General features: G+C 38.4%; 2 protein-coding genes across 5 annotated transcripts in view; one reads left to right on the forward strand and one right to left on the reverse strand.

Moving 5' to 3' along the window:
- prkchb (protein kinase C, eta, b) overlaps window positions 1–25477 on the reverse strand; it is a 220532-nt gene that overhangs the window by 64802 nt on the left and 130253 nt on the right. The window lies entirely within an intron of this gene.
- On the forward strand, window positions 2724–11024 carry LOC101884906 (uncharacterized). The gene is made up of 2 exons (XM_087298098.1): window positions 2724–2884; window positions 3078–11024. Exon 2 carries the CDS (start codon window positions 4478–4480, stop codon window positions 9908–9910), a length of 5433 nt encoding a protein of 1810 aa, XP_087154224.1. The 5' UTR covers window positions 2724–2884; window positions 3078–4477; the 3' UTR covers window positions 9911–11024.

Here is a 25477-nt window from a genome sequence, read left to right on the forward strand (position 1 = left end):
TGCAGTCACGATCCTCGTCCCAGCAGAGGAATTCCTGACACAGCAGCACCTCAAACAGCAGCCTCTTAATTAGAACAAATGCCTTCCCTCCAGGCTCTCTTGCCATAACAGTGGGACTGTAATTAAACTCAATTAGCTCATCAGCTTTAGACTGGGTTAAGTGATGTTTACTCAACATGGGCTAATTGTACGGCATATGGTAAGCCCGGTAGATGGAAGTGCAGAGGTGGGTTTGTTGTTGGATAGTTTGGGATAGGTTTAGGGATTAGCCAGGCTGATGGTGGTGGTCCTGATGGCCCTGAGGGGACGCTGGGCTGGACGATTCTCAATCCGCCCTGTGTAATAAACAGAGCGCTTCAGGCTCTGGTGCTTTTGAAAGCTCTCTGCAAACCCAAGTAAAATAGTAAATCGTTAAAACAAAAATAACTGCTTGCATATAGGTCTAATATAATATTTATAAAGTATACTATATTTATTTGTAGGTATTTTGTAATTATTTGTAACTGTATTAATCTACTAAAGGTATGTTAAATATGTATTTAAATGTAGCTGTGTTTAATTATATGTATTTCTGATGTGTAAATGTTCTTCAATATTATTATTATTATAATTCATGTAATAATAGGAAATAAAAGTAACTTAAATACGTGTATTTCTGTGTTCCCTGTGTTTATACATACATAAACAGATGCACGCATGCTCATGCACACATCTACTTAAAAGGTGTATATCAACATTGCATGCTATAAAATGGGTAAACTTTTAATTATATAAATGTTTATTTTCAATTGTATTTCATTGTAATTATATCTAAATACTTATGTTATGTATTTTCTAATACATATGTATAACATTTATATAAACCTCAAAATAAAAATGTAAGTGTTAGGATGAATAGAAAAAAAACTCTATAATGGCATCAATAGTAAACATCAGAATATTAAGGAATGTATTTCAGTACCAGTGTGTTTGGTTAAGAGTGGTAGGGTTGCTCTTTTCCATTCACTGCAGGAGCAGTGACAGCTGTGGGCCAACAGTGTGCTTGAGCTCCCCTGCAGCTGTCCCAAGTGCTGGAGCTGGAATGACTCCATGATCCTCCTCTAACTGGACAGATCCGGACCAGCACAGCACCTGCTCCTCCTGGCAGAGCAATCGCGGGGCAACCATGCTATGGGCTTATTGTGCAATAATTCCACAGGACAGCCTGGTTGTGGCGTCCTGTTTATATAAGATGTTATATCTGATAAATGGACTTTCTAACTTTGACACAATTAAAAATATAGAATTAATTCAATTTACAACATTTACGCATGGCTTCTTTTTTTTATGTGTTAAAAGTTAATAATTTAAGCATAGCTCAATGTTAAGGATTTTTACTGCTGGTCAAATCAGGCCAATACAGACTACTACTACTACTACAACAACAACTACTACTACTACTACTACTACTACTACTACTATAACAACAACTACTACTACTATAACTACTACTACTACTACTATAACAACTACTATTACTACAACTACTACTATAACAACTACTACTACTACAACTACTACTATAACAACTACTACTACTACAACTACTACTATAACAACTACTACTACTACTACTACTACTACTACAACAACAACTACTACTACTATAACTACTACTACTACTACTATAACAACTACTATTACTACAACTACTACTATAACAACTACTACTACTACTATAACTACTACTACTACTACTATAACAACTACTACTACTACAACTACTACTATAACAACTACTACTACTACAACTACTACTATAACAACTACTACTACTACAACTACTACTATAACAACAACAACTACTACTACTACTACTACTACTACTACTACTACTACTACTACTAAAACTATAACAACTACTACTACTACTACAAAAACAACAACTGCTACAACAACTACTACTGCTACTACTACTACAACTACTACTAAGAATTATTTTCATTATTCTCTATTTTCACCAAGAAATACTCATCCCGAGGCCCCTAGAGACTCTGCAGCGCCATTAATGCGATCCAAGGCCTGTGAAGAGATGATCCCAAGGTATCCATAATGCTGGACTAGGCCGTATCCCGAGCTGAGGCTGTGGTGGTCATGGAGGAATGGAGTGCCTGAGACTGATTGCTGAAAAACAGTAAACGAGTTGATCCTGTGGGCCAGCCTGACCTCCCGCCCACGCCTACTCACATGCCCAACAGAGCCTGGTTTCTCTCAAGTATTTTTTTCTCTTTCACTTTGTCAACTGGTGAAGTTTTTATTTCCTCACCACTGTTGCCGCCACTGGCTTGCTAAGATCAAGATTTGTGGAGCTGCGCTTGGTGGAGTTCCTCAGTGTTTGAACTTTCAGCAGCGAAATTCAAACCACACTGAACTAAACTAAACTGAAATTCAATTCTTAAATCTGGACTTTACTAGAAATATGTTAAGCTGGTTTGACACAATCTACATTGTTAAAAGCGATGTGTAGCTGCCGTCAGAAGCAATGCTTATATATTACACTCTATAAACATAAACTTTACATTAAAAAGTCAATAAATAGTTAAAATGTTCAAATTAATCATTAGAATAAATAAGTAATGTATATTTGTTGTTAATGCATGTTAATTCATTTAAAGTTATTTAACTAAAACTATAAGGGGGAGGGGGGAACCTTTTCTTGTTATGTTTAGCTTGGGAATTATTTCATTGTTGCAATGAAGATATTCTTCCGATCCACTACAAGTAGTTCAGCCACAAGGTGCTGTGCTAAAACACGTTTTTAAGGATTCAAAAGTACAAAGAAGTTTGTTAAAGAGAAACTGCAACCCTTCAAGTTTATTCCTCTTGAGTTAGAGAGGCCAATGAGGTATGTGTCGTATGGTGTTAACGTATGTGAACATGTATGATTATGTGTCCGTATGTAATGTATAATTAGCCAATTAAGTGTATTTCGTTACATGTTGAATGTGCACTTTATCTTTTGGTTGTATGTATGTTGTTCATTACGTGCAACATCACCTTTAAAGGGTTAATTGAAGTTTATGTATTTCTTTTCGTAGTTCTGACGGCAATATTGGGACATAAAGGAGTGCAAGGCTAGAATGTACAAGACATACTACAGACTCGTGTCCGAATAAATGTCAGTTAAAATCAAGAACGACTTGAGCCTTTGTTTCATCTTGAGGGGAGTAACAGTCAGAACTCAGCCTGTTTCGCGCTGGAAGAGAGGAGAGCAGGAGAGGAGAGCAGAGCGGTGCCGGTCGCAGCAGCGGAGCTGTAAACGAGCAGCTCGTTAGGCGGTGACGTCGTTCTCAAGCATCAAAGGAAAAAAGGACTGCAAGCGCGCAAATCCCACATCAACGGCTGTCGGTGTATAAGAGTGCAGCGTGGTTAAGCTAAGAAGAAGTAACACATTTAAAACAAGTTAAATGTGAAGCAGATTAACCTTGTTAATTTAAAGGGACTTTATTAAGTGCTTACAGGGGTAAAGTGCAGTGGTAAAAAATTTGAGACTAAGCTGAAGTTATTGTTTGTTTAATATAAGGTGACTGTTAACTACAAGTATTTTATTATTCATTTAAGGATACATTAAGATATTTTAAAGGGGAAGTCATTACTTTTTCATTTTTTATATTTAGATTTTGTAACAAGTGAGAAAATTATTTATAATTTGGCTTATTAGGTGTTTATGACACACATTTAAGTTTATCTTTAAATAGTTGAGAAATATACTGCTATAAGCACATTAAAGACAGTGATATCATTTAGTTGAGTTAAAGTTATAAGTAACAAGTTTAAAGCACACTATAATAGTGGTATGGCAGATCAAGAAGACTGTGATATTGATGCTGTGGAGTTGCAGTTACAAGTCAGTCCTGAAGATGAAAATTGTGAGACAAGCGCACAAGAGCCAAGCACAAATGAAGCTGCTAAAGAAGAGAGCTTGAGGAAAAGCCAAAGAGTTAGGAAATTCACTGAAAAGGGTCAAGCACTTCACGATGAAAAGGTGAATAAGTTTCAAACTCACTTTAAGGCATGCTATGATGAATGGAAATCTGCTGCTAAACAAGCTAAAAAGGCACTTGAAAACCCTGTTAGTGTAACATTGCATGATCACATTGCCCACGTCCAATATGCCTCATCAGAAGTAAAACAAACCTATGATAAGCTGCGCAGTTATGTAACTCCTGATGGAGACACCCGTCGAAGAGTGGATACATGCGATGCTGTTTCTTAAAAGCTTATAAAACTAGCTGAAGATTGGCTTGTAGAAAGTGGAAGTGTAAAGGATGTAGCAAAGGGGTCACTACGCTGGAGTGAAGCTGGTTCAGTGTTCATCTCAGCAGCGTCTCAAAAATCTAAGAGTGCAAGAAGCACATATTCAAGTTCAAGCAGATTATCTGTAAAGAAACAGGAAGCAGCAGCTGAATTAGCTGCAACTGAAGCTGCTCTTAAAGTTATGGAGGAAATGGATCGTGAAAGAAACCAGCTTGAAAATCTAGAAGCAGAAAACCGGCAAAGGTTAGCAATACAAGAAGCAGAAAATGCTGAAAAGCTAAAAGCATTAGAACAGAAGCGAAGAGAGCTAGAACGTCTAGAAACTGTAAAGAAAATGAATGCTGCCAAGGCACGACTGAAAGTGTACGAGGAAGAAATTAATTCAGATGAAGAAATCTCAGACCTCCTACATGACAATGTTAAACAAAGGAAAGCTCCTCCTAAGCCAGGAAGTTTGCCTGAACCCCTGCTAACACCATCAAAACCTACTGTAAAACTGCATCAGTTTTCCGCTTCACCACAGACCACAAGGTGTCAACTTCCGAACAATGCTACACAAGAAGATAGCACTACTGCTCTGGCTAGAGCATTAGCAGAATCCATTAATATAAGCCGTCTACCAGTACCAGAGCCTGCCGTATTCAATGGAGACCCACTCAAGTACAAAGACTGGAAAATGTCTTTTCAGACACTGATAGATCGGAAAAACATCCCAGTAAATGAAAAGATTTACTATCTCCGCAAGTATGTGGGTGGACCAGCCAGAAGAGCTGTTGAGAGTTACTTTCTGCTGGGCACAGATGAAGCATATTATGCAGCATGGGACACTCTTGAAGAAAGATATGGAGGTTCATTTGTGATCGCCAAAGCCTTCAGAGATAAGCTAAATTCATGGCCAAAAATCGGAACAAAAGACAGTTCTGAGTTACGAGAGTTTTCTGATTTTCTCAGAGGCTGTGAAGCTGCTATGCTACAAATTAAGAATCTTGATGTCTTAAATGATTGCAGTGAAAATCAGAAAATACTAAGTAAGCTTCCTGATTGGTTAACAGCAAGATGGAATAGAAAAGTGATTGAGATTGAAGAGCAGCACGGTTCCTTTCCAACATTTAGTAACTTTGTGGACTTTATCACAAGAGAAGCCAAGATTGCGTGCAACCCAGTAACTTCACTACATGCACTCAAGGGAAGTGACTTAGAAAAAGTTAAGCCTACAAAGACTCGAAGTATCGGAACTAAGGTGCTGGCAAGTGCTGCAGAGGAGAAACCAAATATACAGAAATGTGTTTTCTGTGACAGATTGTACCATAGCATTCACACATGTCGACAGTTTATGGACAAGTCAATAATGGAGCGAGTCAAGTTCGTGCAAACAAAGGGATTATGTTTTGGGTGCCTTAACCCTGGACACCATTCAAAGAAATGTGGAAAGAGAAGTGTTTGTGACACATGCAAAGGGAAACACCCAACCTGTTTACACGAGGAACGGGATAAACAAATCAGAAAGAATAAAGAAGGCATAAAAGACACAAAGGAAAGCAAACAAAGCAAAGAAATACCATGTGAGACAATATCACACCGTGTAGTTCAAAATAATAGTAGTAACCTCACATCTACAATCAGTCCAGTTTGGTTATCTACAACAAACAACCCAGAACATGAAATCCTGGTGTATGCTCTTCTAGATAGTCAGAGTGACACAACATTCATTTTACAAGAAAAAGCAGATGGTCTGGATGCTGACAAGAAGCATGTACAGTTAAAGCTTTCTACACTGTCAACCAGAGATTCAGTTATCCAAAGTGAAAGGCTGTCTGGGCTGCAAGTCAGAGGCTTCTATTCCTCAAAGAGAATTCTTCTTCCCGTAACATACACAAGAGAATTTATTCCTGCAAATCTAAATCACATCTCCACTCCTAAGACAGCAAGAGCATGGCCCCACTTAGAGCACCTTGCCGAAGAGATAGCCCCTCCTATAGAATGCGATGTTGGGTTACTCATAGGTTACAATTGCTCACAAGCGCTTTTACCTAGAGAAGTTGTGTCAGGAAAAGACAATGAGCCATTCGCTCAAAGAACAGACTTGGGTTGGACAATAGTCGGTGGAGCTGACCCTTGCGTTGACTATGGTGATGCTATGGGAAGCAGCCACAGGATTATTGTTAAGGAAGTGACACCCAAGTTGTCATCAGATCAGTTGCCAAATGAAGTCCATTACATTTGTCGCACACAAGTCAAAGAAATAATCACACCACCAGACGTGATTAAAGTTCTTGAATCTGATTTCAGTGAAAGAAAGGTGAAAGAGTCTCACTTCTCCCAAGAGGATCGGCGATTTTTGTCTATAATGGAAGAAGGAGTAAGGATAACAGCAGATGGACATTGTGAGCTACCATTGCCATTTAAAGAGGACAGGCCATGTCTGGCAAACAATAAAAGCTGTGCAGAACACCGACTCCAATGTCTTAAGAAAAGACTTGAAAGAGACAAACAATATTGCAACGACTATACAACATTCATGAACGAAACTATAGAGCGTGGAGATGCAAAAAGAGTTCCACTTGAAGAACTTGACAAAAGCTCTACCTGGTACATTCCGCATCATGGGGTGTACCACCCCCAAAAACCAGGGAAAATAAGAGTAGTGTTTGATTGTTCGGCCAAATTTAAAGGTGTGTCATTAAATGATCATCTGCTCACAGGGCCAGAGCTAACCAATACCTTGATAGGTGTCTTGTGTCGGTTTCGCAAGGGTCCAGTGGCTGTGATGTGTGACATAGAACGTATGTTTCACCAGTTTAGAGTCAGGGACGAAGATCAAGACTACCTTCGTTTCCTGTGGTGGGACAATGGAGATTTTCACTTAAGTCCATCAGTCTACCGAATGAGAGTTCATTTGTTCGGAGCTGCTTCGTCACCGGCTTGTGCAAACTTTGGTCTCAAGTACATTGCAGCACAAGGTCGAGGCCAGTTCAGTGAAGCAACCATAAGATTCATTGAAAGGAACTTTTATGTGGACGATGGCCTTATCAGTTTCCACTCCGAAGAAGAGGCTATTCGTTTAGTCCATGAAGCGAAAAAACTCTGCAGTACTGGAAAATTGCGACTGCATAAGTTTGTTTCTAACAGCCCACAAGTTCTTGAATCTCTCCCTAAAGAAGATTGTGTAGAGACAGTAAGAAACCAAGATCTAGCACTGGGCGAGCAACTGATTGAAAGAGCTCTAGGGGTTAAATGGAGTGTTGCTTCAGATCATTTCCAGTTTCGAGTAGTAGTGAGTGAGCGTCCATTCTCCAGACGAGGAGTCTTGTCAACCGTAGCTTCCATCTACGACCCACTTGGATTTGTGGCGCCTTTCGTTCTGCTTGGCAAGCAAATTCTACAGCAAATGTGTCGTGACAAGTCAGACTGGGACACACCACTCTCAAATGAGCTTCAGTCACGGTGGGAGTCCTGGCTTACAGATCTAAAGGACCTTGCGTATGTCAAGATTGATCGCTGCTATCTACCAGCAGATTTTCAAGAAGTTCTGAGATATGAACTCCACCATTTTTCAGACGCAAGTGTTGCAGGATATGGTGTCTGTACGTATCTAAGAGCAGTCAGTAGATCAGGACGAATCCACTGTTCACTTGTCATTGCAAAGTCCAGAGTAGCACCCACCAAGGTAACTACTGTACCAAGATTGGAGCTGTCCGCAGCAGTAGTAGCGGTGCGCATAAGTGACATGCTCAAAGGAGAACTAGAGTTGGAAAATGTTCAAGAGTTCTTCTGGACAGACTCTCAGGTTGTCCTGGGATATATAAACAATGAAGCGAGGCGTTTTCATGTTTTCGTGGCAAATCGTATCCAACGAATCAAGGAAAGTACTAAACCAACACAGTGGAAGTATGTTGCATCAGAAGATAACCCTGCTGACCATGCGTCTCGAGGTCTCAAATCTAAAGAACTCATTGCTTCCAACTGGTTTAGTGGCCCAAGTTTTCTTTGGGAAGATTCACTTCCCACTGGAGAGATTAAGGTGGGAGATCTTGACACAGATGACCCAGAGGTACGCAAAGTTCTTGTACACCACACCTTGACAACAGAGAATTCTCTGGCAGAACGTTTCAGCAAATTCTCCAGCTGGACAAAATTAGTTAAAGCTATTGCAAGACTAATCAGATTTGTAAAGGAGTTGAAGGGCTCAATAAAGCGAACCAATAAAGCTACAAGTCTCGAAGAAAGGCAAGAAGCTGAACATGTAGTTATTGCCATTGAACAAGGATTAGTCTTTTCCAAAGAAATCAAGGAACTCCACTCCAAGAAGGAGTTAATTACTAAAGACAGAGCAAGCAGATTGTATCGACTCAATCCCTTCTTGGACCACAAGGGCATCCTTAGAGTGGGAGGAAGATTAGAGCATGCAACTTTACACCCAAATGTCAAGCATCCATTTATCTTACCAAAAACCAGTCATATCACCAAGTTACTGATTGATCACTATCATCAGAAAGTGAAACATCAAGGGCGTGGCATGACCACAAACGAACTGAGATCTAATGGCATATGGATTCTCGGCTGTAGTCAAGCAGTATCGTCATTTATCTACAACTGTGTCAAATGCAGAAAATTCAGGCGGCAAACAGAAGAACAAAAGATGGCAAACCTGCCTAGCGAAAGAGTGGAGACAACTCCTCCCTTCACATATTGTGGGATGGATTGTTTCGGTCCATTTTACATCAAGGAGGGAAGAAGGGAACTAAAGCGCTATGGGCTGCTGTTCACATGTTTGTGCTCTCGTGCAGTACATATAGAGTTACTTGATGATTTATCAACTGACGCATTCCTTAACTCACTTCGGGCATTCATTGCTTTACGTGGAAACGTTCGTCAGCTGCAATCAGACCAAGGCACCAATTTTGTTGGAGCAAGGCGTGAGTTTTTGGAAGCAGTGAAAGAAATGGACCAGGAATGTCTGAAACAACTAGGCTGTGAGTTTGTCATGAACCCACCCTCTGCCAGCCATATGGGTGGAGCCTGGGAACGGCAAATCCGAACAATCAGAAGTGTGTTGAATTCCATCCTGGATCAATCATCTAGAACACTGGACAGTTCATCCTTAAGAACATATCTATATGAAGTGATGGCAATCGTAAATAGCCGACCCATAACAACACAATTACTCAACGATCCTACTGGACCACAACCACTTACACCCAACCTTCTTTTGACAATGAAATCGTCAATAATACTGCCTCCACCAGGAGATTTTGTAAAGGAAGACCTTTACCTTCGTAAAAGATGGCGTCGAGTGCAGTATCTGGCTAACGAATTTTGGCAAAGATGGAAAAAGGAATATTTGTTGAGCCTACAACAAAGACAAAAGTGGCACAAAACGAACAGAAATGCAAAAGTCAATGACATCGTCATAATACAAGATGATACAACGCAGAGAAATGATTGGAAGCTGGCAAAAGTTACTGCTGTGTACCCAAGTCAAGATGGATGCATACGAAAAGTGCAGCTACTAATCAGTGACTCCACATTAGATAACCATGGAAGGAAACTGAGTAAACCTGTCCATCTAGTAAGGCCAATCCACAAGACTGTCACATTACTGGAAGCTGATTAGCACAGTTCACATTTCATTCTGGAAATCACAAGTGATTGGTGGGAGTGTAGCTGCCGTCAGAAGCAATGCTTATATATTACACTCTATAAACATAAACTTTACATTAAAAAGTCAATAAATAGTTAAAATGTTCAAATTAATCATTAGAATAAATAAGTAATGTATATTTGTTGTTAATGCATGTTAATTCATTTAAAGTTATTTAACTAAAACTATAAGGGGGAGGGGGGAACCTTTTCTTGTTATGTTTAGCTTGGGAATTATTTCATTGTTGCAATGAAGATATTCTTCCGATCCACTACAAGTAGTTCAGCCACAAGGTGCTGTGCTAAAACACGTTTTTAAGGATTCAAAAGTACAAAGAAGTTTGTTAAAGAGAAACTGCAACCCTTCAAGTTTATTCCTCTTGAGTTAGAGAGGCCAATGAGGTATGTGTCGTATGGTGTTAACGTATGTGAACATGTATGATTATGTGTCCGTATGTAATGTATAATTAGCCAATTAAGTGTATTTCGTTACATGTTGAATGTGCACTTTATCTTTTGGTTGTATGTATGTTGTTCATTACGTGCAACATCACCTTTAAAGGGTTAATTGAAGTTTATGTATTTCTTTTCGTAGTTCTGACGGCAATATTGGGACATAAAGGAGTGCAAGGCTAGAATGTACAAGACATACTACAGACTCGTGTCCGAATAAATGTCAGTTAAAATCAAGAACGACTTGAGCCTTTGTTTCATCTTGAGGGGAGTAACACGATGTATAAATAAACATGAAATAAATTGAAAACTATATTACTACTACTACTACTACTACACTACTATTACAAAAAAGACAATAACTACAACAACAACAACAGCTACAACAAAAACAACAACTACTACTAATACTATACTACTACTACAAAAACAACAACTACTACTGCTACTACAACTACAACAACTACTACTATACTACTACTACAAAAACAACAACTACTACTAATACTACACTACTACTACAAAAACAACAACTACTACTGCTACTACAACTACAACAACTACTACTATACTACTACTACTACAAAAACAACAACAACTACAACAACAACAACAACTACTACTACTAATACTACTACTACAACAAAATAAATGCAGAAGCAAAAAAATAAACAACCCAGGCTCATTCTGAAAACATATACCTGCGGACGTTTCTGGAGACCAAGAATTATGTAGTTGGAGGTACATATGGCTGCATTTTATTTTTTTAAGCAAACGCTACGGGGCGGTGTGACACCGTTCCCTTCTGCGCTTGCCGGCTGACCGCTTACCTCCGTGTGGAGGGCTCTCCAGCTGCAACTAGTTTGTCCAGTTAGCTCGTCGTGTACGTTGGCGGACTTGAGACGCAGAGAGGAGCTGACAACGACGACCGGGTTCAGAAAAGAATCCAAAAAATAAAGTGAACACGTAAATTACAGGCTGAGAATGTGGTCAAATCTGAAAATGTGGAAAAAATCAAACGAGGGCATTTCTTTTTCTGGAAGGCTTTTTTTGGTAAATTGTTGGTTGGGTTTAGGGAAGTAAGCGGGGGGATGGGTCAATCTGTAAAACTGCTTGAGTTTAGGGAAGGAGGAGGAGGGTAGGTCGACTGTAAGGTCGCCTATACAATCATTCAGCCAGTCGGATGGACGGTCATTTGACAGCGGCCTCTTGTGGGTTTACGCAAGAACGGCGCGAACGGCACTCGCGAGAATCGTTCGACATGCGAAAAATCGAGCACAGTGGCCTCACAAAACCCACAGTGGATTCACAAAAACAAAAGCTGCACAAATATGTACCAGAAATGTCCACGGGACTACGTTTTTAGAATGAACCTGGGTTGAAAATTTACCATGTTACTTTCTAATCAATCATGCCACGTACATTTACTAGTAGCTAATTGCCAACACTGAAAACAAGTGAAAAGTCAATAATAAAAAAAAAGATACTAAAAAAAAAAAACTGAACAAAAATGTGCTTAACAATCTTCTGCTCTAGTTCTAAAATTGTTGTATTGTTTTGTTGATGAATGTAAATTAAGATGTTAGGATTATCAGGCTACAGTCACTTTAAGAAGTTTCTTCCATGTCTGTTTACTTTCACTTTAGATGTAAACGGCTGTGTTTTAAATACTGGTATTTGACATATATTTAGCCTAATGTAATCATTAAAGTGCAAGATCATGTAAAAGTGACCTCAGCGTTGACATGTTTTCTACCATAATTTCTGCTTACACAGACAGTTCTCCCAAAAATTAAATCAACAAATGTATTTAACATTTTGTTTCATTTTTCTGTTGAACACAAAAGAAAATATTTTTAGAAATGTTAGAAACCATAGTAGGAAATATATATATATATACTATGAAAGTCAATGGTTACAGATTTTCACCATTCATTAATTTTCCTTAAGCTTAGTCCCTTTATTAATCAGTGGAGTGAATCGCCAACTTATTCAGCATATGTTTTACACAGTGGATGCCCTTCCAGTTGCAACCCAGTACTAGGAAATACCCAAACACACTCATTCACACACAAAGATTATGGCCAATTTAGTTTATGCAATTCACCTATATCACATGTCTGTGGACTGTGGGCGAAACCAGAGCACCGAAGGAAACCTCTGCGAACATGAGGAGAACATACAAATTCCACACAGAAATGGCAACTGACCCAGCCAGGACTCAAATCTGCGACCTTCTTGCTGTGAAGTGCTAGCCACTCTTCATTTTCAACATTCTTTTAAATATCTTATTTTGTGTTCAACAGAGGAAAGAAACTCAAACTCAACTAAAGAGTAAGTAAATAATGTTAGAATTTGTATTTTTGTTTAATCTTTAAACAAAACAACTTGAAAAGCACAATTACTTTACATTAATAATATTAATAATAATGGCTTTAAACTAGCCACTGAAAACCAATGAATGAACAAAGTGGAAAAGTGGCAGGACGCACTTGACTGTGATGGACCGTAATATTGATACTTTTGATAGCGCTCCATCTGATTCCCTTTATCTGTGGTTGATCAATGTATAGTTCAAACAGCAAATCTGAGGGATTCTTGAGGCAGAGAAAAAGGCACAGTGTGATCGGAGAGAACAATAGGCTGGAATGCCCTCTGTGCTCCAGGATTTGCAACGTTCAGTATTTTTCTGTTTCTGTTAGTCAGCAAATGAATCATATTATAAATTCTGATGACTGCAGAATAACCAAACACTGTCTTTTTTCTCCTGCCTTTCTCAGAGGCCTGAGGGAATCAGCGTTGAAGAAAAGCATCTTTGGTCACTGAATTTAGTTTCCGTCACTTTCCTTGACCTGACTGAACTGCTTGATTCATCTCCACGTCTCATTATCTACCAAAAGAAGGGCGTTTTTTGGGGAGTAACTCAGCTGTTTATGTTGAGTCAGCAGAACAGACTGTAAAGCTTGTGGCCTTTAGGCTTGTGAAGGGGTTGACGAAGTAAAAGGTATAATCAATTCACTTACATCTAGCTCCAGAGCAGTGTTTCCTCATTCACTTTCTCCTCTTTTTTGTGTAAATCTTTTGTTCTTGTGCAGCCGATTCGAATGTTATCACTTAATGAATGGGCGTTATCAGTGGCTATCAGTTGGTAAATATGGGCCAGAAGGGGCCTTCAGCGCCTACTAGTAGGCTCAGAAGGCTGTTATTATTATCGATCTACATGGTTAATTAGCTATAGATCACGACTATTATTTTATTAACGTCCACCCTTACCCCAAACATCACAGTAACAAAAAAACTGATCTGAATCTGGAGTCTTCTATATTAGCCATGTGGCTGGATGATAACAGCCTTCTGAGCTAGTAGGTACAGAAGGCCCCTACTGGCCCATATCAGCTGATAATCACTGTTAATGCCCATTCAATTAAGTAATAACATTCTAAATGGGTGTCTTGGGGCCTCATGAAATCTTTTTTTTTTCCCAGAATTGTTTTTCTCTGGATTATTTTCTCTCATTAATAATTTTAAAGACTCAGTTTTAATGGTTAAAACAAACCTGAGTTGGTTTATCGAAATGTATGTACACTTCATAATTCAACAACAATTTATTTAAATGTAATCCTAATAAATGCTTTATGTTTTCTCAAAACAAAAACTAGAATAAACTTTTCGTAAAGATGCTGGCACAGCAGTATGTGCAGTATATTTCACATAAAACTCTAATATTTGAAGTGACAATTTTCTATTCACATAGAGAATACTTTTACTGGATGACCAACAGAGAATGTTTTAAGAACCAGAAAGTAATGCTTTAAAAATGTTAAAGGAGCCAATAATAATATTAATAATAATTATCACCCAATTTTGTGGAAAGTTAGTTTTGAAAGTAATGCATTACAATATTGAGTTACTCCAGAGCAATGCTTCCTGCTCATTCATCTTCCCTATTTTTCTTGTGTAGCTGTTTTGTTGTTTGCGCCCAATGAAATCTTATTTATTTTTTAATAAATACCAAATTTTTCTGGATAATTTTTTTCTTGTTTTTATTTTTTAAGCTAATTGTTTAAGATAAAAAGTCACACACATAACATTTTTAAAACGTAGCTCAATTAATATTACTTATTTTTTAAAGTAATGCATGACTTTACTTCATTTATTCATTCATTCATTCATTTTCTTTTCGGCTTAGTCTCTTTATCAATCCGGGGTCTCCACAACGGAATGAACTGCCAACTTATCCAGCACATTTTTTTTTTACGCAGCGGATGCCCTTCCAGCTGCAACCCATCTCTGGGTACATCCACACTCATACACTACGGACAATTTAGCCTACCCAATTCACCTGTACCGCATGTCTTTGGACTGTGACTGTGAGCACTTGGAGCAGCGGGAGGTCTGCGGGCCCGGAGGCGATGGATAATCTCCCACTGGAACCCTCAGACCTCCCCAAGTGCCCGCTGCAGTGCAGGGAACAGCTAAGGTGGTTTGCCCTAGCCTTAACGCGATCTTAGGGCTAGCCGCGATCTTAACTGCACAACAGACATGGGATCGCAATGACGAAATGAACTGTGCACGTGCTGCACGACTATGTTGCTCTTTCAGTGAAATTTGCAACTTTATATGCACCGCTCTGGAGGACCGGACCCAAAGAACGCCAGGCAAGGGAGAAGCCCAGCTTGACCGTCTGCTGCCGCATGTACACACTCTGGACTTGGAGATCGCTCTCGTTTGCTCGAAATCGCTGGATATCAGCAGGGGGAACCCTCATCGACTCTCTCAGAAGGCTGTAGAAGTCTCTGAAGCAAAAGGTTGCATCTTTTTGCTTTTCCTGTGCTTTTATGCTAAATTAATTGCAACAAGCATCAGGTGCGCAAGCTGACGCTGCCAATTCAATTGGCATTTCATTGGCTCGGTTACATACACTGTCAGACAATTGGCTTTCTGAACGAAATCCCCATACATGGATTACATCCACTCATAGCATTGAAGTTCCCCATCCGAAGGGGAACCACAAGTGAGCGCAAAACAGCTAAACAGAGAGTGACGAAAGAAGAATTAATGGGTCGTTTCCACTGATGGTGGTACGGTTCAGGTCGGTATGGGTCACCTTTACCAGGCTTGCGTTTTCACTACCAAGGGTACCCTTTTGGTGGGCGTGGTGTACGACAGAAAATTTCAGTCGACGTCACTCTCGCTCAAATAAATGTCAACAGTAAAGCCGTACAGGTCGTTTACAAATCATATGAGAAGCACTTCTCACAAAACAGATGCTTTGTACACATAAATACTTGTTTATAAATGTTTATTATTAACTTTTCTATGAATATGATTTGATTATATCTGCAGATCAATGACAGTGCAAAATAGCCAAATGTAACGTCTGCAATTATATAAAATAAAAATATAAATGCAACATATATGAACACATACAGACCCCTTACAGTCTCCGATATGTTACCAATTACAGAAAAACTACACACAGCATACATTAAGGCCCTATTTAGGCTCATGAACAACATGCAACATAGCCCACAGTCAGTGCAAACCTCTCCTCAGTGTCTCTAATCTTCACCAGCACATGTAAACTCTGTTAGAGAGTAATTCTGTCATTCCGAGTTTGTAATAGTCCAGAAGGCGATGATAAACGTGGCAGTTTGTTCGTGATTCAGGTTGCTGAAACAATTTGCTCCGAGTTTTGTTGGGCCTCTCCTTTGTTCGCGAATCACTCTCGCGTTTGTCCTTTTCTTTCTGAATGTGTCACTCTCAAGTTTGTTAGTTTACGACAGGATCGGGTTTCAAAAGCAAGACAATAATCAAGCGCACATTATTATCATCAGCTCAAAAAATTTGTTATTTCAGATATAGACGTGCATGCGAGTGCAAGCAAGAAAGCGAAATTGCTTGCGCTTCAGATTGGCTCGTAAAAAACTAAGGGGCACAGGGTAAATCTGCTCTTCTTTTTGGCTTTGTGGCTGTTCATCAAGATGACAACAAGGTTTGTTTGAGCCCGGGTCAACCAAGGCTTGTTATTATATGTATATATATCTACGCTGTAATCTTAGTGAATAACGTTTCTCTGTAAACCAATAGCGTTCAGCTGCGCATCTAGTTCCGGCTTTTGGTACCTTTTCTTGTATTTGGTACCCTTTCGAAAGGGTGCCGAAAAAGTGATACAGTACAGTTCGGTTCGGTACGCCTTATGACAGTGGAAACGGCCATAAAAGTGTACCAAACCGAATAGCGTTCAGCAGCGTGTCTAGCTCCGCCTTTTGGTACCTTTTCCCGTGTTTGGTACCCTTTCAAATGGGTGCAGAAAAAGTGAAACGGTACGGTTCGGTACGCCTTTTGACAGTGGAAACGGCCATAAAAGCGTACCAAACCGAACCATACCATACTACTCAGTGGAAACGGGCCATTACAGGCAGCCAGGAGTCAGCTGACTAGGCAGGGTGTTGCACCAATTGGAGCAGGGGCAGGACCAAGCCATGGAGCAATTAGCTGCTTCTTGCAGAGAAAGCAAATACCAGGACAATTCCCAAAAATAAAAACAACCGAATTAAAAGATAAAGGGACATGACAAATATTATAAAAGTCTATAGAGCGCACATTTGATTGATTCATCCCAAAAATAATGCCAAATTGGATGACATTAAATGATACACAACTAATTCCATTTTCACAGATGGATTTCACAATTCTGTCCACATTTCTGTATCATGGCAGTTACTGGGTTCTGATATAAGAAAATGAAAAGATTCTGAGTTAGTATCTGCAGTCTAGCAACTTGCCGTCATTGTCAAGTGGGTGTGTGGTTGTACAATCAAAGTGGCTCTATTCCAAGCTCTCCTTGGAGGATGTGTGTTATTAGTCTTGTTGACAGACAGATATTCTGCATGGCTACTGTCCGCGAGGGAGTAAGAGGCTTAGCAATGGCTTTTTTGGGATTCTACCCTTGCCAAGTTGGAGGAAGTATGCGTTTAGAGCATTCGTAAGGATTGCCCTCTGGAGCTTACGATCAGTGGATGGAGTGAGGCTACCATACTGATGCCCTTCTGAAGGACGACTCAAAGAGAGAGAGAGAGAGAGAGAGAGAGAGAGAGAGAGAGAGAAGAGAGAGAAGAAAATGCTGACAGGGGGATGCAGTAAGACGAGAACAGCATGGCACAGTGTAAATGGAGTTGGCACCGTACAGAGAGAGCAAAGAGGTTCAAAGTAACTGAACAACTTGCTGGCACTGTTTGGCCACAAAGCCTTTCTGCAGCTATGGAGGACTCAGAACAGCTCAAATACAAATCTTTCAATTCAACAGCATTGTTTGCGATATGTACTGTAACTCTATACCCAGGGGTCGAATTGAAAATCATGAAATTAAAAGGGACAATTAGGGGTCACACTTTATTTTGATGGTCCGTTTGTTGAATTTAAGTTACATACTTTACATGCCAACTATTTCTTATTAGTTTATTATTAGACTGTTAGGTTGGGGTTAGCGTAGGTTGATATGTACTTGTAAAATTTCTTATAGCCAGTTAAATGTCTAGGCGACGTAGTGGCGCAGTAGGTAGTGCTGTCGCTTCACAGCAAGAAGTTCGCTGGGTCGCTGGTTCGATCCTCGGCTCAGTTGGCGTTTCGGTGTGGAGTTTGCATGTTCTCCCTGCATTCGCGTGGGTTTGCATGTTATTTAAAATGAAACTATTCAGATGGCGCTCTGTGGCAGGGCAAAAATATGAACAGTGTCCTGAGTTGTAGCTGGACGCCGCGAACAGCTTCCAACTTGAGGTGTCGGTGTGCGTACCTTGATAGAAATCTATGTTTAGAATTCTAAAATGCATGGAGGGATGCGTAGCACATCAATGAGCGGTGCATCCGATGTGCGACCCTCTTAAAGTTAACAACTTATTGATTAAATTGAGGCTATATGGTGGCTCAGTGGTTAGCACTGTTGCATCACAGCAAGAAGGTCGCTGGTTCGAGTCCCAGCTGTATTAGTTGGCATGTCTTTGTGGAGTTTGCATGTTCTCCCCATGTTGACGTGGGTTTCCTCTGGGTGCTTCTTTTCCCCCACAGTCCAAAGACATGCGGTACAGGTGAATTGGGTAGGCTAAATTGTCCATAGTGTATGAGTGTGTGTGTGAATGTGGGTGTGGAACATCCCAGAGATGGTTTGCGGCTGGAAGGGCATCCACTGCGTAAAAATGTGCTGGATAAGTTGGCGGTTCATTCCGCTGTGGCGACCCTGGATTAATAAAGGGACTAAGCCGACAAGAAAATTAATGAATGAGTTAAATGTCTATTGAATGTGCGGCATTGATGTTAAGCAGACGATTTACTAATACTCAAATGGACCATCAAAATAAAGTGTTACTTAATAAAGTATTGACAATGTAAGTCTTGAATTACCAGAAACTGTTTGAGTGACTAAATACAAATTTTTCTTTTTATTTACAACACTTATCTTTGTTTACCTTATGTAGCCCAACTATACAAGCTTTTTTATATAAACTGAAATAATATCAAGAAGAATATCTTACAATCAGATGAAATCAAAAAAAAATCTTCTGACACAACAGGGATGGCAAAGAAAAAAACAAAGTTAGCATTTAGATAAATTTACCATTTAGCAAGGCGAAGGAGGTGGCATGAAGGCAATGAAACTCATAATAAAAATGCCATGAGATTTGTAACTAAAACTGCCAGTAGGTGAAGCCAAGTTTCCGTCTTTATCACTAAATGCATTTTTGAGAAACAGAGAAACGTTTGGACAACAATGATTCTAAAAATGCATCACATTATTTGTGTTCTGATTTTAGGCATAATAATAGTGGCTCATTTTAAAAACAGCAAACCTAAAATTAGATATTAACGACGAAACTTGGGTTGCGCAAAATGACGCAATGAATTCTGATTGGTCAATCGTCATTGTGTTTGAATCATAAATGAACATAAATAGAGAATTTTAATATTTAATTTGCATAAGTTTTACATTAAACACACTTTTGTTATTCTAAAGGGGATGGTGATGGGGGGATAGTGGTTTTACAAAGGGGATGCTTTTTGTCATTTTTCCATAAGGGGGATACTATCCTCTCGCATCCCCCCTCAATTCGAACACTGTCTATAACACAAAACTATTTGTAAGTCTCTATTTCTTAAAAATTAAGATTTTTACATTAACTGAAAACAAATCAATGAATGAATAAGCTTTCCACTGATGTATATTTTATTACTGTAAAAAATATATATGCACATATAGACCTGACAGCATGTTTTAGTTCATTGTAACTTGTTAATAATCAAACTAAAACAACTTGACTTAAAAGTTATTCATGTTCTAACCTAATTGTATACGTTATGCATGCAGTTTTAAGTCAGTTGAACATAATATAAGTTCAACAGACTCAATAGGTTAATTTGATTTGGCTTAAAATTTTAAGGAAACCAGAATTTTTTTACAGTGGAGGATGTGACAAGCTTTGGAGGACGCCATCATTTGAGAAATTGTAATCTGTGGAAAAAAAATCTAAATATTGAGAAAATTGTCTTTAAAGCTTTCTATAAAAGTCCTTATTAATTCATATTTTACTAATCAAAAATGTATGTATTAGCAATAGCAAATGAACACAATATCTTCAAGAAACATATTTACTTAATATTCAGATGAAAAATCAACAATTTTGATCCATAAAATGTATTTATGGCTATTTTTATGATGTTTTACAACCATTTTACTTATATTTTGAATTTTTCAAATATAAAGTCTTAGGATTTAAGACAATTCAAAAACACTACACTCAAAAAATGACTTGCTGCTTGTTCAAACTACTTATTTTAAATGAAACAACAAGATTGTTACATTTTATTTTGTGACAACTTGATTCTTTTATGTTAAATCAACTTAAATATGTAAAACTTATGATTTGATTTGAACATAAAGACATTTTGTGGAACTCAGCATTTTTTTACAGTGAAATACATATTGTCTTTAGTTCAGATATACAATATATATATACAAAATCTGATGAATTAAATATAAAGCATTTTTATCAAAATAATACAGAGAATAAATAAGCAAAGTAGGACAATGGCCCTGTGGAAATAATCATCATTTAATTATTCCTTAGTATCAGCAACTAACAAAGTATAAAACAAATAGTTTTAACAGGATATGAACTGTGGGTTTATTAGTTTAAATAAACTATGAATAATAAGTATAAAAAATAGTTCAGTTTAAATAATTCGAATAAGCATTTTCCTGTAAATGTGTGTGTGTGAATAAAGTATGTATGGATGCATCCCAGAACTGAGTTGCAGCTGGAAGGGTGTCCGCTGTGTAAAACTGGATAAGTTGGCAGTTCATTCTGCTGTAGCGTCCCTGATGAATAAATAGACTAAGCCGAAGGGAAATAAATGAATGAATTTTCCCTTAAATAAGGTCTGGGATGTTTGAGCTTTACCAGACATCACTGCAATCATGCTAACAATTCACATTAATGCTGCAGGTATGACAACTGCATTTAAAAAAGTATGTTAAAATATCTAAAAATACCATTGTTCATTGCTAATTGATCTTAATCATAAAATAAAAACAACTATAAAAATGGCATGTATAAATATATGTTCAAATACATTAAGAATCATTTAAATAACCGGGATTCATATTGTTCATTGTTACCATGATACTCAATGCATTAACTAATGTCATTGTAATGTGCTACCACATTCATAAATAAAAATAAACGTAAGTCCATATCAAATTTAATACTACTAATATGAAGAAGAAAGCTCAAAGTTTGCTAAAGGACCCCACATGCTTCACATCAAACCAAGGTTTCACTTCATCCGAACCAGACGCCAATATAACTTCCAAACAGCCAACCTTTGACCTCAAATTACACTAATACTTCCTGTTTGAATTACCGCATATCTGTAGCACAGATCGACGTGAGGGAATCCCAAAACACAGAGATATACAACCAGAGGAGGCTAATAATGGGAATAAATGTAGCAGGGCGATGATCGGACACATGAATATGGAGATTTGGCTGTGGAGTTAAGCAAAACTTAAAAGGAGATTATCTCTGAGAGGCCATCAGCGTATTGATTTGCTCAGAAGATTTTTTTTCTCTGTCAAAGCTTCAAGGCTATTTTCAGCTCAACGCGGGCGGCTGTCCTTCCTGGTTTGATCCCCAAGGCAACCGATGTGGTCATTCCTTCCAGAAAATGGAGAGCAATGTGAAACCAAACACCGACTGGGGCCCCTGAAAAACCTGTGTGTGTGTGTGTGTGTGTGTGTGATCGAGTAGGTGTACGTTATGATTGGAAATGGAAAAGAATGTCAGGTTTTGTTTACTTAAAGTAGAATGTATCTGGTATTTGTCTGTATCCATGAATTAATTTGTTGTGTTTTTTTTTATTTCTTTATAAAATATTTCGCATTTAAAGGAATGCCACCCAGAACTGAACACTCTGTCAAAAATTACTCTCTCTTTGCTTGTCTTGTTTTTTTTTCTCCCCTGTGAAACACAAAAGAACCTATTTTTAAAAATGTTGGTAACCGGTGACCATTGACTTCCATAGTTTCTGTATTTCCTACTATGTCAAAGGGTACCACTTTCTAACATTCTTCAAAATAACTTATTTTGTGATCAAATCTAAAAACAAAAGGTTTGGAACCAATTGATGGTGGGTGAATTGTGAGTAAAATATTTTTTGGGGGTGTACTGTCCATTTAAAAACACTACAATTAAACTTAAATATTTAGACTTATATTTATCTAAATATTTAGACTTAAATATTCTGGGTTGTTTTAGCCGCAATATAGATTGAATATGGACAAGCCAAACAAGGGTTTTTCATTTTCTTTTCGGCTTAGTCCCTTTATTAATCAGGCGTCGCCACAGTGGACTGAACCGCCAACTTATCCAGCACATGTTTTACGCAGTGAATGCCCTTCCAGCTGCAACCAAACACTGGTAAACACCCATACACTCTTGCATTCACACACACTATATGGCCAATTCAGTTTATTCAATTCACCTGTACTGCATGTCTTTGGGCTGTGGGGGAAACTAGAGCACCCAGAGGAAACCCACCAAACAAGGGGAGAACATAAAAACTCCAAACAAAAATGCCAACTGACCCATCCAGGGCTTGAACCAGTGACCTTCTTGCTTTGAGGTAATCGTGCTACCCACTGTGCCACCATGACACCCTAACAAGTGTTAATTTATTTTTTTTTTAAATTACATTTCTAACCCAAAAGTTCAATTCCTATTAAAATAATCAAGCATTTTTAGAATGTAAATAAAGTAATCAAATATTCTCTCATGTTTCATCTTGGAATTATTTCCATAAATGTATAAAAATTGTTAATTTAATTTTGTTAAGCAATGCTCATACCAGCATAAAACCAACACATACATGTATTGTATAGTATAGCCATACGGCCCAATGAATGCAGTTTATCCATGATTTAGGATGAAATATAGGAGATGTTTACATGATGATGCACTGAAAAGTTTTCCTCTGCATTTTTGAAAAGGTTTTGTTTCCAAAATTATCCCTATTCAGATAGATCCATTGAATATTTGTAAAAACGCTATACATATAAAAAAAAACAAACAAAAAAAAAAAACATTTAGGTCAATTATCCCAGTGGCTGGAAATAATTGACTCAGTTTTGTGGGGGTCACGGGACAAAGACAGGGGGTCACTTGGTTATTTACAAAAGTCTAATAAATTTGATTAAGTTATAAGAATTACCATATTTTATCCATAACTCAAAAAAGATAAAAGAGTCGTTTTAATGGTAAAAAACAACATGAAAAGCCATCAGCCTTTATTTTTTTTTCATAGTGTGTTTATGTTAGATTAACAACACAGCAATGGTGTCAGCGGCATATTTTATAGCACCAGGTTAAACTTTCTGACACCTTTATGGCAATCAAATACATTAAAATTAAATACAGGCCACAACTGAATATTGAGTATGATCTCTGATTGACAAAAATGAAACCAAGAATAGGCTTGTGCTGAAAACATTGTGCCCACCAGACTCATTATGTAAGATTAATATTAAATAAAACAAATTTATAAACGACCATAAAAAATGATATGTTCGTTAGACGTATGTCAATATGCTTGTGTTTATATAGGCCTATAATTCTGTGCGCAATGTTTGGATATTTATAACCACCTCTGAAAAATTTCAATAGTATCTGGATGCAGCCTTTATGATGCAAGCTGAGATTGCATCCCTCAGCGATGCAATGTCAGACACAATGCACTCAATAGAGTGAGTGATGTCACTGTGACGGGTAGGGTTAGGGGTGGAGTTAGGTGAGCGCATTGAAAAGCATAGGATGCAGCTCAGATTGCACTGAATCAGGTCTGCATCCAGACCACTCTCAGATACTTGAGGGTTGCAAGTGACTGGCATTGTTATTTTAGGGGTCGTGGGCTGAAAAGTTTGGGACCCCTGATGTTTACAATAGTCCACTATTGTTGTTTCAGTTAAGTCATAAGCTTAAGGAAATGGTGTATAATCAATAATACACACGTATATGACATCTTTTTCCACAATACAGCATTTTTGTACCTTTTGTAACCCACTTTTTAAAAATTGCATTTTCCATCATTCTACAGAAAGCTGTTTTGAAATAAAGAAATGGCCAAAACACATAAAAAGTGTTTCACAACCACCCCGCTTAAGCTATTCAATTTTACAGACTGTTGGATGCACAATCGTTTCACCTCCCAGTCCATTCTCTCCTGCTTCAGTCTTTCAAAATTCTCTTTCCCCCTTCCAACGTTTGCCTTCCCCTTTTATTTCCCAACTCTCCCTCTATATAATTTCCTTTCTACAGGCTTTGTTAGGCACCTTGAAACCTTAGCCGTTTCAAATAGCAATGTCTCTCAGCAGCAGGTCCTTGCTATAGCATTAGATGCAACTTGATCTGGGCCCTCAAGCAGAGCCTTGTTATTGGATAAATACAGTGGGCCTCCTGCATTAAACCATCTACTCTACAGGGGGCGCAAGAGGAGAGAAAATTCAAAGATTCAAACACAGAACTGTTTATATTTTAATATAGCACTTCAGGATTCATTTATTAATGTTTTTAGCAAAACAGTAGTTTGTTAGTAACAGGTATACTTTGTGGAAAGTATAAGCTGAAGCGTGTCATTTTAAAAAGGGAGCATCTCTATATAGGAAGCATCTTACTGAGACAAAGAGAGTACGTAGGCTGGCCCGGCATTAGCAGACACTCTCTCAAGCTCCATTAGAGACATAATGAAGATACAAATCAATCTAATCCTATTGTGGAGACATTCCCTCCCACTCATCCACATAATCCCACTGCAGTGAAGCGGAGTCCTGCTGGAATGCCATGCTGAGGGAATACAGATATCTCGCTGAGACAATTAGCATTTCACACTTATCAGTTCCAATTGGATCCATAATAATATAAATCTAAAAACAAAATCTAAATAAATATTTAATTAATAACAAAATATAATTTCCTTTCAGCTTTGCCTCCTTTGGTTGTGATTGAAAGGAAAGAGAGTTGACTGATGGAAAGTGATGAAGACGAGAGTGACTTTCGGAGGCCAGGTCTTCTCAGCATGGCTGCTTCGGGTTCTGTCCCACATGTGTTCTGCATAAAGATTATCAAAGGCTGTGGTCCCCCCCTGCGGCACAAGCCCGCCCTGCTGTAAAGAGCCATCAAACGAAAGTGTGACAGACTGAAGGGGCTGTAATGGGTATATGAGGGGCTAGAGAGGGTCCACATACACACACACACACACACACACACACACACACACACACACACACACACACACACACACACACACACACACACACACACACAAATGCTGGTCTGCATGAAGATGTAAACTAGAGTTTTTCCTCCTTTTACAGTTACCGTGTCTAAAGCAGGCCCACTGCTAAATGAGAAAAACACTGGAATTTTACCTACTGACCTATAACTTGGGAGTGATTTTGAACTATCAGTTAATATAGGCCACTTTTTGTGTGGATTTTGGCTGATGGATCATGAATTTTCACAAAGAACAAAGTGTTTTAATA

The sequence above is a fragment of the Danio rerio genome, chromosome 20 (genome assembly GCF_052040795.2).
Source record: "Danio rerio strain M-AB ecotype USA chromosome 20, GRCz13ab, whole genome shotgun sequence".
Taxonomy (NCBI): Eukaryota; Metazoa; Chordata; class Actinopteri; order Cypriniformes; family Danionidae; genus Danio; species Danio rerio.

Coding starts and splice junctions, on each gene's coding strand:
- LOC101884906 (XM_087298098.1), top strand. CDS start 4,478: ATGGAGGAAATGGATCGTGAAAGAAACCAGCTTGAAAATCTAGAAGCA.